The sequence below is a fragment of the Larimichthys crocea genome, chromosome XIII (genome assembly GCF_000972845.2).
Source record: "Larimichthys crocea isolate SSNF chromosome XIII, L_crocea_2.0, whole genome shotgun sequence".
NCBI lineage: Eukaryota > Metazoa > Chordata > Actinopteri > Sciaenidae > Larimichthys > Larimichthys crocea.
The window spans coordinates 673,490-688,716 of record NC_040023.1 but is presented as its reverse complement, the minus strand read 5'-3'; the positions used below and the strand labels follow the sequence as shown (position 1 = coordinate 688,716).

The 15,227-nt window shown below is 41.5% G+C and overlaps 1 protein-coding gene across 7 annotated transcripts in view; it reads right to left on the bottom strand.

The window, feature by feature from the left end:
• The window catches only part of ptk2aa (protein tyrosine kinase 2aa), a 60,064-nt gene that overhangs the window by 22,246 nt on the left and 22,591 nt on the right, over positions 1-15,227 (bottom strand). For 6 of the 7 annotated variants that reach the window (XM_019254823.2, XM_019254822.2, XM_019254817.2 and 3 more), the window contains 12 exons: positions 14,558-14,802; positions 12,526-12,695; positions 11,193-11,280; positions 10,868-10,947; positions 10,232-10,294; positions 8,139-8,193; positions 3,686-3,826; positions 3,443-3,520; positions 3,200-3,307; positions 2,511-2,628; positions 2,158-2,188; positions 391-455 (listed from right to left, as the gene is read on the bottom strand). In XM_019254823.2, the coding sequence (XP_019110368.1) occupies positions 391-455; positions 2,158-2,188; positions 2,511-2,628; positions 3,200-3,307; positions 3,443-3,520; positions 3,686-3,826; positions 8,139-8,193; positions 10,232-10,294; positions 10,868-10,947; positions 11,193-11,280; positions 12,526-12,695; positions 14,558-14,758 (1,198 nt within the window). In that variant the 5' untranslated portion in view covers positions 14,759-14,802. Of the gene's footprint in view, positions 1-390; positions 456-548; positions 741-2,157; positions 2,189-2,510; positions 2,629-3,199; positions 3,308-3,442; positions 3,521-3,685; positions 3,827-8,138; positions 8,194-10,231; positions 10,295-10,867; positions 10,948-11,192; positions 11,281-12,525; positions 12,696-14,557; positions 14,803-15,227 lie in introns of those variants that run through there. The other variant, XM_027287213.1, reaches the window with a different exon arrangement.

The following is a 15,227-nucleotide window of genomic DNA, read 5'->3' as shown; positions in this document are numbered from 1 at the left end:
GCGCCTTGGTTGGCTTAGGAGGTGTCGATGTCACTAGGTCTGCAGCCAATTGGCCAGGAAAGAAGGACCAGTGTGTGAGGGGAAGAAACGAAACAAGAAAAAAAAAACAGAGTGAAAGGATGCGAGCACAGAGGGGAGATGTGGCCGAGAGGGAGAAAGGAGGAAGTAAACAAAAGAAAGCAGGAATGAAGAGGATGGGATGAAAGAGAGAGAGAGGGAGAGGGAGAGAGAGAGAGGGGGAGAGGCAGTCCCAACAGAGAGGAAAACAATGAGAGAGAGAAAAAACAGATGTTGGAGGAAATGAAAAGACAGAAAGAGGACAGTAGTTGGAGCCAAGAAAGATATCAGACTCCTCCTGGTTCATTTGTGAGTGGATGATATCCATCTTACCTGACACAGAGATAGCTCTTACACCACTCCTCACCGCTTCTAACTTTTTCTCATTATTAGACACTCTGTGGAAGAGCAGAGAAATGCACAAAGAGATTACACAGCAGTTACACAACAGTCAAAGCACTTAACACTCAGACACAATAAAAGGAACATACCGCGGTTAAATCAAAGCCCCTCAAACATCCCGGGACTTTTAAAGTCAGATCTCAGTGAAAGAGTGAGCTGTGTAAACTGCTCCTGTAAACTAACTTGCGCTGTTTGAATTATCTCCCTGCCTTTGCTGCGGTGTCTCCGTCTGAGCTCTACTACGATCTTTACATCACAGACCACGACAGGCAGAGAGAGAGAGAGAGAGAGAGAGAGAGAGAAAGAGAGAGACCAAGTGAAAGAGGAGGGGACTACCCAAGTGTTTAAAAACCCTAAGTGGAAAATATTTGGCTCCTAAACTTATCTCCTTATTTGACCAGAGACAGAGAGAGCAAGAGACAGGAGGAAAAGAGAGAGAGAGATTTGAGTTGAAATGATAAGCAAGACGTTGGGTGTTGGTGTTTGAATTTTGAACAAATCACAGTGACGTGAGCACAGAACGTCCACAACTTGTTGTTCATCTTTAAAAGTCGTTTTTTTAAAGCTCTGCAGTTCTGAGCCACAAACCTTGTAAAAGGCTCATTTATGTAGAAAAACACTGAACTTAGTATTACCTTTTTTTTAAGAGAAAAAAAATGCAGGTTGAATTATTGGTAAACTGTTTGGTAATAAAAACCTTTTTAGTCCTTTGATAATTTGATTTAATGGCCACATTGAATTACCATGTTAATGTGAGATGGATGATTATTTTCATTAAGTTTATCTGTTTGCTGAATCTATTTCAACAAACCAAATTCATTTAGTCAATAAAATGACAGAAGCAAATGTCTTCATTTTTAAAAGATTTATTTCATTTATGATGATATGAGGAAAAGACTGGCGTCCTTAAATAATAATGATAATGATCAATTATTAAATCATTAACAATTAAATTCTTTATCAATAGACAGCGACCATTTGTATCAGTGCTACACTTATCTCCAATCTGTTCCCAACATAATAAATGAGACACGCAAAGACTTTAACGACAGAATGAGTACAAACTGAACCAGGACATTTTCAATAGTAATGTGTCACCTCAGTTCATAATTAAGCCTTTACCCAGAAGAGCCCAGAGGTTTCCCAATAGAAATGTCAAAAATGTCTCACTGTGTGAAACAGAAAGTTCAGTTCACTGGCACTCACACATAATACTGAAGCAACAACAGTTTCTCAGGAAAGTAATTAAGCCTAACCATCGTTAAAATGAACATTGCTTTGATTTTTAGAAGAACTCTTGCGTAAAGGATTTCTAAGGTAATGACCTGCCTTTTACTTTGAAGCAGAGCTGCTCAAAGACTCACAAGAAACACACGGACAGCGATTTGTCATGAACGTTGCCATAAAAAATAGAATTATTAGATCAGAGTGGCTGCATGCCAACACTTTACCGTTAAGATCGAATACACAAGAGTGCGACAGCGTGTTTATCTGACCTGCTGAAGATCCTGTTTTGTTTAAGAAACGTCAGATTTGTGTGACAAGACTGCTAAACCACAAACTAAATCACACAGCTCACACAGCAAACATACATCTTTGTGTGAGACAGATCTGATGACAGCTGAACTGTTGTGATAGAAGCCAGTTTACAGACTTGTGTTATTTCACTGCAGCATTAGCAAGAAGACAGCTACTTACTTTGGGATGGAAGGCAGCGCTCTCTCTCCCTCTAGAGGACAAAAACACATATCAGGGTGAGTAACCTAAGACTGCTTACAGGATTTTAGAATGTTTTATGACTCATCAACAATCCTAGTTATAACAATTTAGCAACATTGATTGTTGTGATGTATATATACACAGTATATATTCTTGGATTATTGCAAATATTGGCATAAACTCAACTCCTGAAGCTGGTCTGTGGCAAATGTTTGTGGATTTTTCAGTGAAATTTAGAGCTCACAAGTTTTCTCAGGAAATATTCTGATGGCACGTTTTTGATTCATCTTAAAGAGAAGCGTCAGAAAACAAGCGATCCTGCAGTTTCATACCTTTTTGGACTCTGACGATGAAGGAATGAGTTTCCATGGAGACCAGCCGACAGTAACCGTCAATCAAGTCAGCCAAGTTCTCTGCCATGGTCAGTGACGCTGTGGTAACTGTGAGAGGCTGAGCACACACACACAGACACACACACACACACACACACACACACACACACAGTGTCAGGCCTGTTACAAAGAGCCATTATCCCCAGAGATATACACACACACAGTGGGGGTTTCCAGCTGCTCCTTATGTCACGGGAAAACTCCTCTCTCTCACAGTAATTGTGTGTGAGTGTGTGTGTAATAAATCCAATACTATAAAAGCCAATAAAATAGAAAGACTGCACTCATACAGCTGCGAGTGTTACGAAACCCTTCCTCTGTGAGTGGAGCCATTATGTGGAATCTATACATGGAAAACCATTAGTTAATCCATCTGAGTCACGCACTCACACACAGAGGGCCAAGTAACTAAGCTACACACCATGATGGGGGCTTTAGTATCCATTAGATGCCAAAGGAGTCATTATGACTAAACAAATAACAATAAAAAAAAATAAAAAAAAAACTCTTGAGAGTGAGAAAATGTGATAGGAGTTACATTCTTCTGTCCTTTTCATAGATTAGAGTTTGGCAGAATTTGATAACACATACTTTTGGTGTCTACAGACAGACAGACAGGGTCTTCGTACCTCAGCAGCTCCAGCTACGTTGAGTTGTAGCATCCCTTTCCTGTCCTTCTCCTCCATAGCCGAGTACTGGATGGACTGAACTTGGTTAAAGTTAGCTAGATGGGTGGGCTGAGGGTACAAAGAAAGAGTGGACAATAAATCATGTAAACTATGCTCATCTATCCATGTTCATTCATACACCAATAAGTAACACTATGTCTGTCTTTTTAATGTAGAACCTATTTTTCCTTAGTAGGAACTCACCGTGGATCCTTTGTCAGTGAGGTAGCTGATCCCTTCCTCTGGCCCGATGGCTAACTCCACCTGGATCACCCAGCTGGACTGTTGGGAGAGACGAGAGGGGAGACACAAGTTAAAAAGGAGGAAGAGTCTTATACATGCAAGGCCTGCTGCCACCAAAAGGGGTCAACCTAACACAACTAACAGGAGCCTCCAGAAGCACGTCAGGACACAGTAGAGCGGAGGCAAGGATGAGAGAAAACCTACCCCGAGGGCACATTTGAAGCACTCCTTGTCGTAGCGGTAAATTGGTGCCAGTATCTCCAAGAACTTGAGGATGCACTGCTCATCGTTGAGATTAGCTACCTGCTTAAACGTCTGCTGAATCAACTTACGGAGAGTTTTAGCCTGGAGAGAGAGGAGAGAGGAAAATCACAATTGAAATTTGACTTTATTGAAAATATAATCTAGCCAACGGAGCAGAAAATATGTAACCAGGGAGAGAAAAGTGGAAAAAGGCCTGATTGGATGTGTGTGTGCAGTGTGTTTGTTTGTGTGTGTGAGACATTGATTGACTAATAGGCCACTCTGGTTCCAATCAAATTGACCTCAGCACTTCATTCCAGGGGCGCTCTGAGTTCAGATCAATATCTTAACAAAGGCCCATTGATGCTGTTAGTCACCACTCAATTAAACATCAGTCCGCTTCCTCATTCATCTGCAGTGTAACTTCGATCTCACTGTATGGAATGCATACAGATTTTTCACTGTGCACTTGATGTTTTGCCTGCTGGCCTCACAGTCACTCACAGACATGAGGGAGAGCAGACAGATGGGGAGCTGACGGGAGGAGAATCCATCCAACAATCATTTACAATCCTCTCTATACTTTGAGTCTTGATATAAAGATAACACGCCTACTTTATCATACATAATCCTCTTTATCTGATGTACATCTTAAAACACCATGACTTACATGATGGAATTCACTCAACATAATGACCTTTTTAACCCCTTTTCCCCCCCTCGTATGACCTTGAGCTTTTATAAGCATGCACAAACATGCAGCATTAAGAATATTTAACTGCGTTATAATGGCAGAATTACCCAGACGCACATACATTTAATAGGCACACATACAGTACAGTCAATCCCGAGCTATAAATATCTCCATATATAGATTAAGATAAAGATTAGAGGAGATTTAGTTCACTACAGACGAGGCTTAAAAAAACATGTGTGGATTTACAGTAGACTGCTTCACCACATTTGGGTCATTCTACACAGAATAAATGAAACAGCAAGGACCAAGTCAACCAACTGTATTGATTTATTGACACACTGACTGACTCAGGTGAGTCTAATGAGACAGAAAAATCATATTTATTGATCATCTTTTATATTTATGAGGTCAGAATTATTCATATAATGATTATTAAGTCATATTTATATTATTTGTATTGTATATATCTGGCTGTTCATCTCAGCATCGCTCTCTGCCAGATGTTGACTTGTTAAGCCTGAAAGAATCAAGAAACCTACAAACACACATACGCAGTGTTCCTGTGTGTCTTGCAATGTGTGTACTTCATGTTCTTGATAGGATCAACACACACACACACACACACACACACACACACACACACACACACACACACACACACACACACACACACACACACTTTGTCCACCCTTCCTGAGAGGAAATACTGCGAGTGGCTATCACTGTCCCCATCACCGTGCTGACGTTGGCTGGAGCGGTCACAGCACTCGCAGACAGGACCGACCCAATGCTGTGGCATTCATTTGGTCTGTGGTTCTGTAGCTGTGGCGGCTGGAGGCTCAGTTTGACTTTTGGTGCTACTTTTGTCTCACTACTTGCTTTCATGTCTTTCCTGCAGAATAATCCAAAACGATGTTGTTTCATGGTGGCCTAACGTGTCAAACACAGAGAAGAGAATGTTCTTCAGGGCGAGTGTAGAAGAGGTTTCATACTCACTCTTCTTCATCAGGGGAGAAATAATAACATAACTACCTTTTACTTAAATGTATTAATATGTTTCGATTTGTGTTCTTCACTCTAACTCCATTATTAACTTATGAAAATTACTACACTGTTCAATCAATATATAAATGAATCCAAATGATGCTCAGCTAGCATGCTGGGGCCAGTATTGAATAATATCTAGATCCACTGCAATAAACATAACATTATGCATGCATTACAAATGCATAAATTAGGAATTAATTTGCATACACTGCATAAACAAACCGTACAGAATTCATTATCTAAATAATAAAGAATCAGAGGCAACTATAGCTAACTGATAACTTCATTTGATCTTTATTCCAAAGTTAGCTATTTTAAAGACGTAAATATTAAATACCAAGTCATCTCATCAACATGAGTTTTCTTGTTTAATAATTTCTTAGAGGACTGTGGTTTGTTATTTTCTTATGCTTGTTATTAAATATTTCTTCAGACACGTTTCTTGCTAAAGAAAGAATAAAGAAGCAGCATCACCAAACTGTTTTGTGCTTAAATCGACATTTCATGCAGCTCAGAGTATTTTAATAAGTTATTAATATGATGAGGGGGAACAGATTTTTCAGCTCAATCTGGGCTGTTTGTTCAAACTTTGATCTCTGCAGCTCTAAAGGTCAGTTTGAGTAAACCTGCTGCCCAGCCTGTCAATATGAATGAACACACTCTGCTCTTTTATAACGCTTTCTCCACAGCTAACATCAGTCACTGTTTACTACCACGGCCATCTGCTCTGGGGTGTGCATCTGTGTGTGTGTGTGTGTGTGTGTGTGTGTGTGTGCGCGTGTGTGTGTGTGTTTGTGTGTGTGGAAGTGGAGTCCATTGAGCGAGAATAATCCCATTAAATGACTACCATTCTTTTTCACCAGAGCGAACGACTGAAACCTAAATGACAGCTGCGCTCTCTCTCTCTCTCTGTGTCTAACACACATCTATGCATGAATGTGAGAGCAGATGTGTCACGCACTTATCACTTGCTTAATATTAACACAACTGTTTTTAACTGCTAACATATGAGATAATTATACAGCAGATATTCCATCCACATCTACAATCAAGTCAGATTTGCTCATTTCTGGATGTCTGACTGCACGTGTGTGTGTCAGTGTGTGCGTCTTCGTGGCTTATAGAACAGGCCAAAGGGGAGTGTGTGCTGTCGTGTCTGCTCGAGGAGCAGAAAAATGAGAGAAAGAGGAGGAAAAGTTGGTAGGTGGGCAGCTGATGAGGGGGGAGTAGGCAGGAGTTGACAGACGTGGGGAGGGGGCAGAAGGAGACGCACATTGACGCCTCCCCCTCCTTCCTCATTGTTGGAAAAAGAAAGTGGGTTTAAACATGACCTGAGGGTCACACATACACACACACAAACACAGTCAGTTTTAGTCCCTCTGCAGAGCATCTGTCCGCCCGCCTGCTGACATCCAGACCTTTTCGGATCACTGAGCCGTTCCTTCATGCACCCCCACTCCCGCACACACACACACACACACACACACCAGGGCCCTCCCCATAAACGCGTGCCGTAAATTTATCACTGACACAGACACTGCTAATTATGCAAGAACACACAGCCATGACATACAAATGTAAACGACCAAAATCTGTCAAATCAAGTGAATTTTCTAACTGACACGAAAGCCTCTTTAACATTGGAGTTCATCTGCTGATGAATGTTAACGGTTAGTTAACCGTCAACATGGAACACATTGGAAACATACTTTACATGTTGCGCAACTAACCTGTATCATATTACATTCAAGACGGAAATGTTCTGTAGCTAAACTTTTAATTTTGTGATTTTTTCCATTGTGATTATTGACTAATTTTACATAAACATACCAGTCTTATCTAATCTTATACAATATGTGACGTTTAAATGGAACATATACACTGGTCATGGATATTTCTGTACATATGATCAGAACAGCTTTCAGATTTCAGATCATCTGCCTGCAGCTGAATTTTAAGTCTATAAAATCGTAGTCACTCATTTCTAAACTGACTACCTCAATAATTACAGATGACCACAGTTTGTTTCCCGGCTGCCTGAGCTCTCCTGTAGTCACTTCTCTGGATACTGAACAGAACTTTTTCAATCTCTCTCTTCAACTTTAAAGAAACATATGCTCCGCTGAACTCACACTTTTTCATTCATTTCAGCGTGAATTGATGATCATATTATTTGTTTAAACACCTGCTCACACGCAGACAATGGGCAACAATCTGGATATAGTTTCTTTTGGTTGAGTCCAGCATGGATAAGATTTCTATATTCACTGCACTCATAGACTTTACAGACTTTAAGTCTTTTTTTAAACTTCTCCTACTCATCTGCATTCATCTAAACGTCACTGGCTAGTTGGCCAAGATTATATTTCAACTCTGCTGAGTCTTGGACTGCTTCACGCTCTGTCAGCCAGACCAGACTGGCTTGACAACACATGAAGTCACACATTTAAAAACTGGCCCAGAGAAGCCTTCACTTAACACTACGAGGCTGCCCATAAAAACACAAGGTTTGGTTACTTTTTGTAACTGAGCAACTCCAGACGAGCAGCTGGGACACCGTGATAGCAGCTGCTGAATGAGGGGAGAGCACTGCTTACTGACAGGACATCTACAGTCTGACACGTTAAACTTTGTGTCCTCTCCTTTTATCTCTAAACTTGTCGTTCTCACCTTGACTGAATCCAACAGGTCTTTTGGGAAAAAACGCCTCAAGCCGACATCTTTCCTGCAAAGAGACACAGACAGAGATGCCGCATGTTTATTATGCTCCAGTTACTCCGAGAAATTCTAATTGACAAGACTTTTCATGTTTATCTGATCTCAGCAGATGATTATTTCCTCTACAGAGGAATTACTAACAACTGCTACAGACAGATACGTTTAGGCAAGACAGGCAACTGAAAACAGAAACAGAAAGCTATGACTAAGTGCTGACTGCAGAGCACTACTCATCTTTTCCTAAGAGACGAGACGGAGGGAAAAACAGAAAGTGTGTAAAGAGAGAGATAGAGAAGAAGAGTGAGGCAGGGAGGAGGCAAAGAGGCAGACCGCAGAGACAAAGAAAGATGTGCAGTGCTAAAACAGGAAGCTAGTTAATGACTCAAACTCCTCTGGAGAAAAGACAAGCTCTGGGGGAGACAGAGAGCGTGAGTGAAGAGGGAGTTAGTAAAGGCTAAGAGCTTACATCATCCTATATTACCCACAGAGGTCAAATATCAGTCACAAGTTGTTATTTTAACATTAATATTGTGAGTGGTGTACAAAGGGGTCAGGATTTTACTTAAGATGGTGTCGGGTAAGTTGTAAATCATACAGAAAAATGTGATAAACTTTTAGAGGCAAAAACATGCATATGCGATCATTTTGCTTGTCTGTGAAAGGATAACTTCAGAAGTCGTGCTGTATGTCACCATTACACTGTCTCCTCTCTATTTAAAGAAAAAAAAAATCAGAGATCTATCCATCAAAGGAGCATCCAGAAGCAGAAGCAGATAGACTAAATAAAGGACTCAGAGAACGAGCGCTGACAAAGGCCCACTGATTACACGCTTTGCACTAGCTCGCGAACCACAAGGGCTGCAGCCAGCTCCAGCCAGCTGATCTCCGACGTGCACATATGTTGAGTTCATGAGAGGGACTGAGCGGCGAGTGCTTTCTGTGCCTCTAAACTGAACAACAGTGTGGAAATGCAACCGAACCTAATCAGGCTAACATTTGAACACTAATGCAGATCTGTTGAGATCTTATTATACACATTGGAAGAATGAAACAAAGTTCCAAATCATTTCCCAAGAAGTTCCCTGAAACAAATGTGTTGCGAACATAACCTGCAAACTGAACTCTGTAAAGCTGAACAAACAAACCTCTGAATGGTTTATGGGCCAGCGGTTTAAAAACAACAGATAACCAATAAGGGTCGACTCAAGCCGACAGTGCCAGACAACAATGTGTACGGGGCAGCGGTCCAACGATACTCAACAAGAGTCCTAACAGCCAACTGTCAGCTCACTGTATCAAAGCCCCAGCAGCACTTTTCCTCTCCCTCTCCTGCTGGTTTAAAATATGCATGACACAACATCTTTTTCCAATCAACAGAGAGAGAGAGAGAGACAGCGAGGGAGAGATCGAAAAAAAACAAAACAAAGAAAACAGTCAAAAATAGAGGATGAGAGCATCGAGATGAGAGACAGACAGAGGAGGACCGAGGGGATGATGGAGAGGAGATACAAAGAGATAACGTCGGAGAGACAGCGGGCATTCTTCTCGGTTAATTGGAGAGCTCGTTAGGCTTAGGCACAGTAAGAAAGACTTTATCGGAAGAGTGCAGCTCATTAGAATCAGGCCATGTTAGAGCCAAGCCTCGTTAGGGCCGCGGTTTGTTAATGTTCTTCATCAACAGCCATCCAACAGAGAGCAAACCAGACAGACAGACAGACAGACAGAGAGCCTATCCCACATAAATCTACAAAAATGAATTAGGATTCCACAGAGGTGATCAGGTGACTGAACAAACACAGTGTTGAAAACGATAATTGTGGCAAACTGAATGTAAAAATGTTGACTTTTAAATGTTTCCAGAGTTTTGTACTGTTACCAAACTCTTACAAAACTTTAGTAGAAAAAAAACAAAAAACTGAGAAACTGTGTTGTATTTCTGTTTTTTCTGCTCGGTTACACAACATATTTCCAGGTAGAGAACAGATATGACGTAGCAGAGAGGTTGTAAGCTGGACTGGAAGCTGGAAAGTGAAGAAAATACTTACTCCAGTAGTTCATAGTTAGATTTCTTGTCCAGGGCGTTTCCTCTCATCTCTTTGAAGAACCGCCTGGAATTGAAAAGAGGTGGACAGAGACAGAAAGAGAACAAGGTCAGATGCAGTCACTGCGGACACACCCACGTTAAAGGGACTACTTGGTAACTGCGTGCCAAGCACAGTTCAGGTTTTAATCTATTTTCTTGCAAAACATCATAAAGGGAAAAAGAGGTCCGAACTTGAGCAACATTTGATGCCTCACTCGTGCTGATAATGACACGTTCTGAGTTTTGTTTGTGCACAGAAAAAAGCACATTTAGAGGGTTTTGTGTTAGTATAAGAAGTAGGTGCTGCTTTGAATAATGAACATGACAAGTGTAACTGAAGGGTTTGACACAAAAGCAGCTAAACTGATGAAGAAATCTATCATAGGCACCACTTCAACTGCTAGTTTAGGGGGAAAACAGATGAAATACGAGTTGGCGAACTTGACCTCTCACGGGACCCAACTTTTGCTTTTGATATAAATAGAGAACAACAATCGGACATAAAGAATTCAAGAGGTTAGCTGTGTTGTAGTTTTAACTTATTCATGGACAAAGTCCTGAGAGAAAGCCACTCTCGTGTAGTTCGACAGCTTCCTACCTGATTTCTAAACAGCCCAGTTTGAGAGCTATATCTTGTTCCACCTGTTCACCGATCTCTGTCATGTAGTCATTCTTCACCTGCGGGGCAAAAATATGTTTATTTAAATATTTAGCTCTACAGACGACAAATGGCTGAGCCATCTATCTCACACACAAACACACACACGCAATCTTTCTGACCTAGATTACCAGAAGGCAAACACATACAGTCCTCTAGCAGTGCCATATGTCTCTGTGCTGGTGAGCTGCCAGTAGAAAATGAAATATGTTTGTGTGTCTGGGTGCCTCTGTGTGTTTATACGTCTGTGTGTATGTGTGTGTACCTGGTGGTAGAAGTAGTTGAGTGTAGGTTTGTCTTCTGTAAACTGCTGCACAAAGCCTTTTGGAAGATACCGGATCCTTAACTCATACCTACAGACGACGAGAAGAAAGAGAGAGAGAGAGAGAGAGAACACGAGTGTGTTAGGCAACTTTCTGCAGTTAAAAAAGCAAAAATAAGTCTTGGCCTTTCATATTGTACAACAACTTTTATATCTACAGGGGAAAAAATGGAATGAAGTCATGCTTGATTTGTCTTACACATGGTGAAAACACTCAAATAAGTGATAGAGACAGAAGAAAATGATACGCAAGAGTGCAAATGACCGATTGCTCAATGAGTGGACGTCAGACAGACCGAGAGAGTTGTTGACTTAGTCAGACAAAGCTGGCATCTGGTTCTCTCTCTTTTTATGTCCACGGTGCAAAAGGTCTCCACCTTACAATAGCATTACCACCGAGACCGCCACAATAAAAGTAATATATACCAGTGCATTAACATCTAAACTGCCAAACCAACACAGCCACACAGTGTGGCGTGTATACGGCCTCCTATTGCCGCATAGCAGACGGGTTCACAACGCTGTTTGTGATAAATCACTTCTGCCACTTTGGTGTACAAAAGAGCAGACTGCTGAAGTTATCTGCTGGAGGAGACAGTGACTTTGACTACATTAACAAGGTCAAATAATTCACATTTAACGTCCATGAAGCTGGTTATAAAGTGTAGCCTCGCAGTTTCTCTTGCTTGTTCTTTTCTCAGGGAGATTCAGGCACCTGCCACAGAATCTGAAGGCAAGCTGGACTGCATTTTCTCTGTGGTGTCTTAATAAATAAAGCTTACCCGCTGCGCTGCCTAGTAACGTCGGGAGATCATAATATTTTTACACTTCAGGTCGCATCAGATTCACTTACTATTCATTTCCATGAGAAACATTTCAGTCAGTTTCAGCTCTGACACAAAACAGCCAGTGTGAGAGAGAAGGTGAGCCTGACCTCTTGTTCAGGAACTATCTGCTCCTCATTTATATAACTACATGGTGAAATAATGAAAGCAGCAGAGAGGGAGCTGCTGAGTTGATAAGAAGCTGGATCATTTTTACAATTTTGTGGATCGCTGTTTCCTGTCCTGTCATAATCAATCAAATCACTGAGAAACACCAGCCCTGTGTCAGACATCTGCTTTATTTGCAGCCTGAAGCACTGACACCGAGCAAGCCTCAGCATCTTAGGTTTGATACGTAACATTAGTATAATGACAACTCATCAAACACGATTCATCAGCTGACACACACAAACACACACACACACACACACACACACTCTTTTCAAACTCACCTCCACTCCTCGTTCGGTCGTGCCTGTTCATATTTCTCTCTGACGTGGGATACGCCCATATCGGGGTGGAGCCAGTGAACCTGGTCTCTGGATTGAGTGTTGCTGAGACGCAGACCAAAACAAGACGTCCAGCGCACTTTGTGGATGTCCAGAATCTTCTGGATGATTCCCTGGAAACAAAGAGTGAATTATTTTGATTTACTTTTCACCCACTTCCCTTGAACAGCTAAAAATATAAATTCTGCAGATATTACTCTCAGAACTTGCACTTTCCCCCCTTCATCTACAGCAGTGCTGTCTAGCTAATGGCATAAACACATGTATGTGAATGTGGTGAGTGCTAAATAAAACAAAGAAGCCCAGTAGACAAGAACAGTCTATGAGTCTGCCATACCTCAGTGCACCAACTGTGCCAACGTTTATGTCGGGCATTTTGTATGAGGTCAATGAGGACATGAGTGTATCCAGTGTGTGTGTTCGAGTGTGTGTGTGTGTGTGTGTGTGTGTGTGTGTGTGTGTGTGTAGGTGACTTGAAGCGATTTAACATGACATTACCACCCAAACAAGTTGACAGACATCATACACACATGCACGATAATGCTCACAGCACCATGTGTGTTGCCATGTAAAATGCTAGAGGGGCACTGACCTAGATACTGCAGGAGAAAAGAGGAGAGGAGAGGAGAGGAGAGGAGATTCACAGTGACATGTTCTGCATGACCACGAAAGTTTGAGCAGTGCTAAGTAGTTTCTGCGTCATGGGAGAAGATCTAAAAGCATACTGCCAAGTAAACCTACACTAGTACACACAGAGTTCCTCGAGGGTATTATATATACACAACAACATATTTTTAGTGTGCTCTGTGTCCTTTATCAGAGCAGACAGCTTGGACCTTGGGCTGAGGACAAACAGCAAAAATCCACCTTTAAAATGACTGCTGGGGGTAAACTGCAACATATAGCAGGTGGAGCCAGAGTCATTAACACCACATATAACAACTGAAGGTTATACTGTTCAGGTGAGTCAGACTGGAGATACGGTATATTTCTGTGGTTGATAATAATTCAATGAAGAGACCCAAATCAGCGATGAATTGATCCTCGTAATGCCTGCGTAATCAAAGCTTTATGCTTCATATTCTCCTGTGCTGCAGAGCTCTATTGTATTGTATTGTCCAAAAAAAACATTAAAATGCGTCAGTGAGCCACATTGTTGCACTGGATGATACATTCCTTCACCACAATGAACACTGAGTTGATCCCACACACACCTTCCTGCTGCTGTAAATACTCACTAGGGCACCAAATGAGCATAGCTGAAAAAAATGTTGGTGCAGCCAAGCCAATGTTGGTGCACGACTAAATGGAATGCCATGAAATTCATTGTCACCAGAGGATGAATCCTTCGGATTTTGGTAATCCCCACACTTTTGCTCTAGCCTCTACCATTTGTGGTTTTGAGTGAATGCTTCAACACAGATGCTATTAAATTTGATACAGACATTCATGTTCTCCAGAGGATGAATTTGCCAATCCTTTGCCATCTAGTGCATCAGATCAAAAAACTTTGGTTTATCACCAAATACCTGCAATCTCTTTATTCTATATTCATTATTGGGACATGCGGGGAGGTGAACATGCTAAATTAAGATGCTAAACATTATACCTGCTAAAAACTGCATCATGATGTCGGCATTTATCTCTAATAACCCCAATGTACAGCCTCAGAGAGCTTCTAGCATGCCTGTCACGCTTATCGTTTAAGACTGTAGCTCTGTACTGGTGAAGTTCTGATGATTCACGTCTTCACGTGGACCAAATGTTCTCGTGGACACACAGACATGAAAGGAAACTCGGAGGGAGTGAGGTGTGAGGCAAACTAACGCATTGCTAACTTGGTCTTTTCATGGAATTGTTGAAATGTAGAAAAACACCAGTCTTATCTTTTAAGACTGTCAGACTGACTGTCAGACTGTCATCATTCACACATTCAGTACACTGTGAGTCAAAATAAGTGTGTGTGTCTTCTTACCCTGATGTCGGTCGCATCTCCGTATCTGATATTGGAGGACCAGCAGCTGTTTTCAGTGTTGGTCTCAAAGTGATGGAAGACTTTCAGAACCCTGTCCACGGAGCCGGCCATGGTTCGGTCCGACCCCCCCGCGCTCAGTCGTGACTTGGCGCCTCCCAGGAGGGCATGGTTCAGGTTGGGGTCCAGATAGGCCGTCGCCATGGTTTTCCCTGCTGACACTGCTGCTGCTAGGTGTCTGTCATATTCTGCGCAGGAGAGGAGAGCAGGTCAGACGCAAAACAGAGAAAGATTATTTAACTCAGTCCTAAAGTTTAGCCTGTACACAAACATTCATACCGCCTCACATACACGAGAGGAGTCAGTATTAGGGCTCACAACAAACAATCATGTTCATTATCGATTCATCTGGTAATTACAGTAAAAAGGCCAAAATGATGCCTTCCAATTAGAGCAATAATAATATTTTCATCAATAACTCATTTTTATTTAAATTAACTGATGTGTCATTTGGTCACATCCAAGGTGACATCTTCACATGTTTTGTGCAACCAACACTCCAAACCATACAGATATTCAGTTTACACTGATATAAAACAGAGAAAAGCAGCAAACATACACATTTAACCAGAGAATATTTTGGTGTTTTTCAAAGAAAAACATATTGATTATC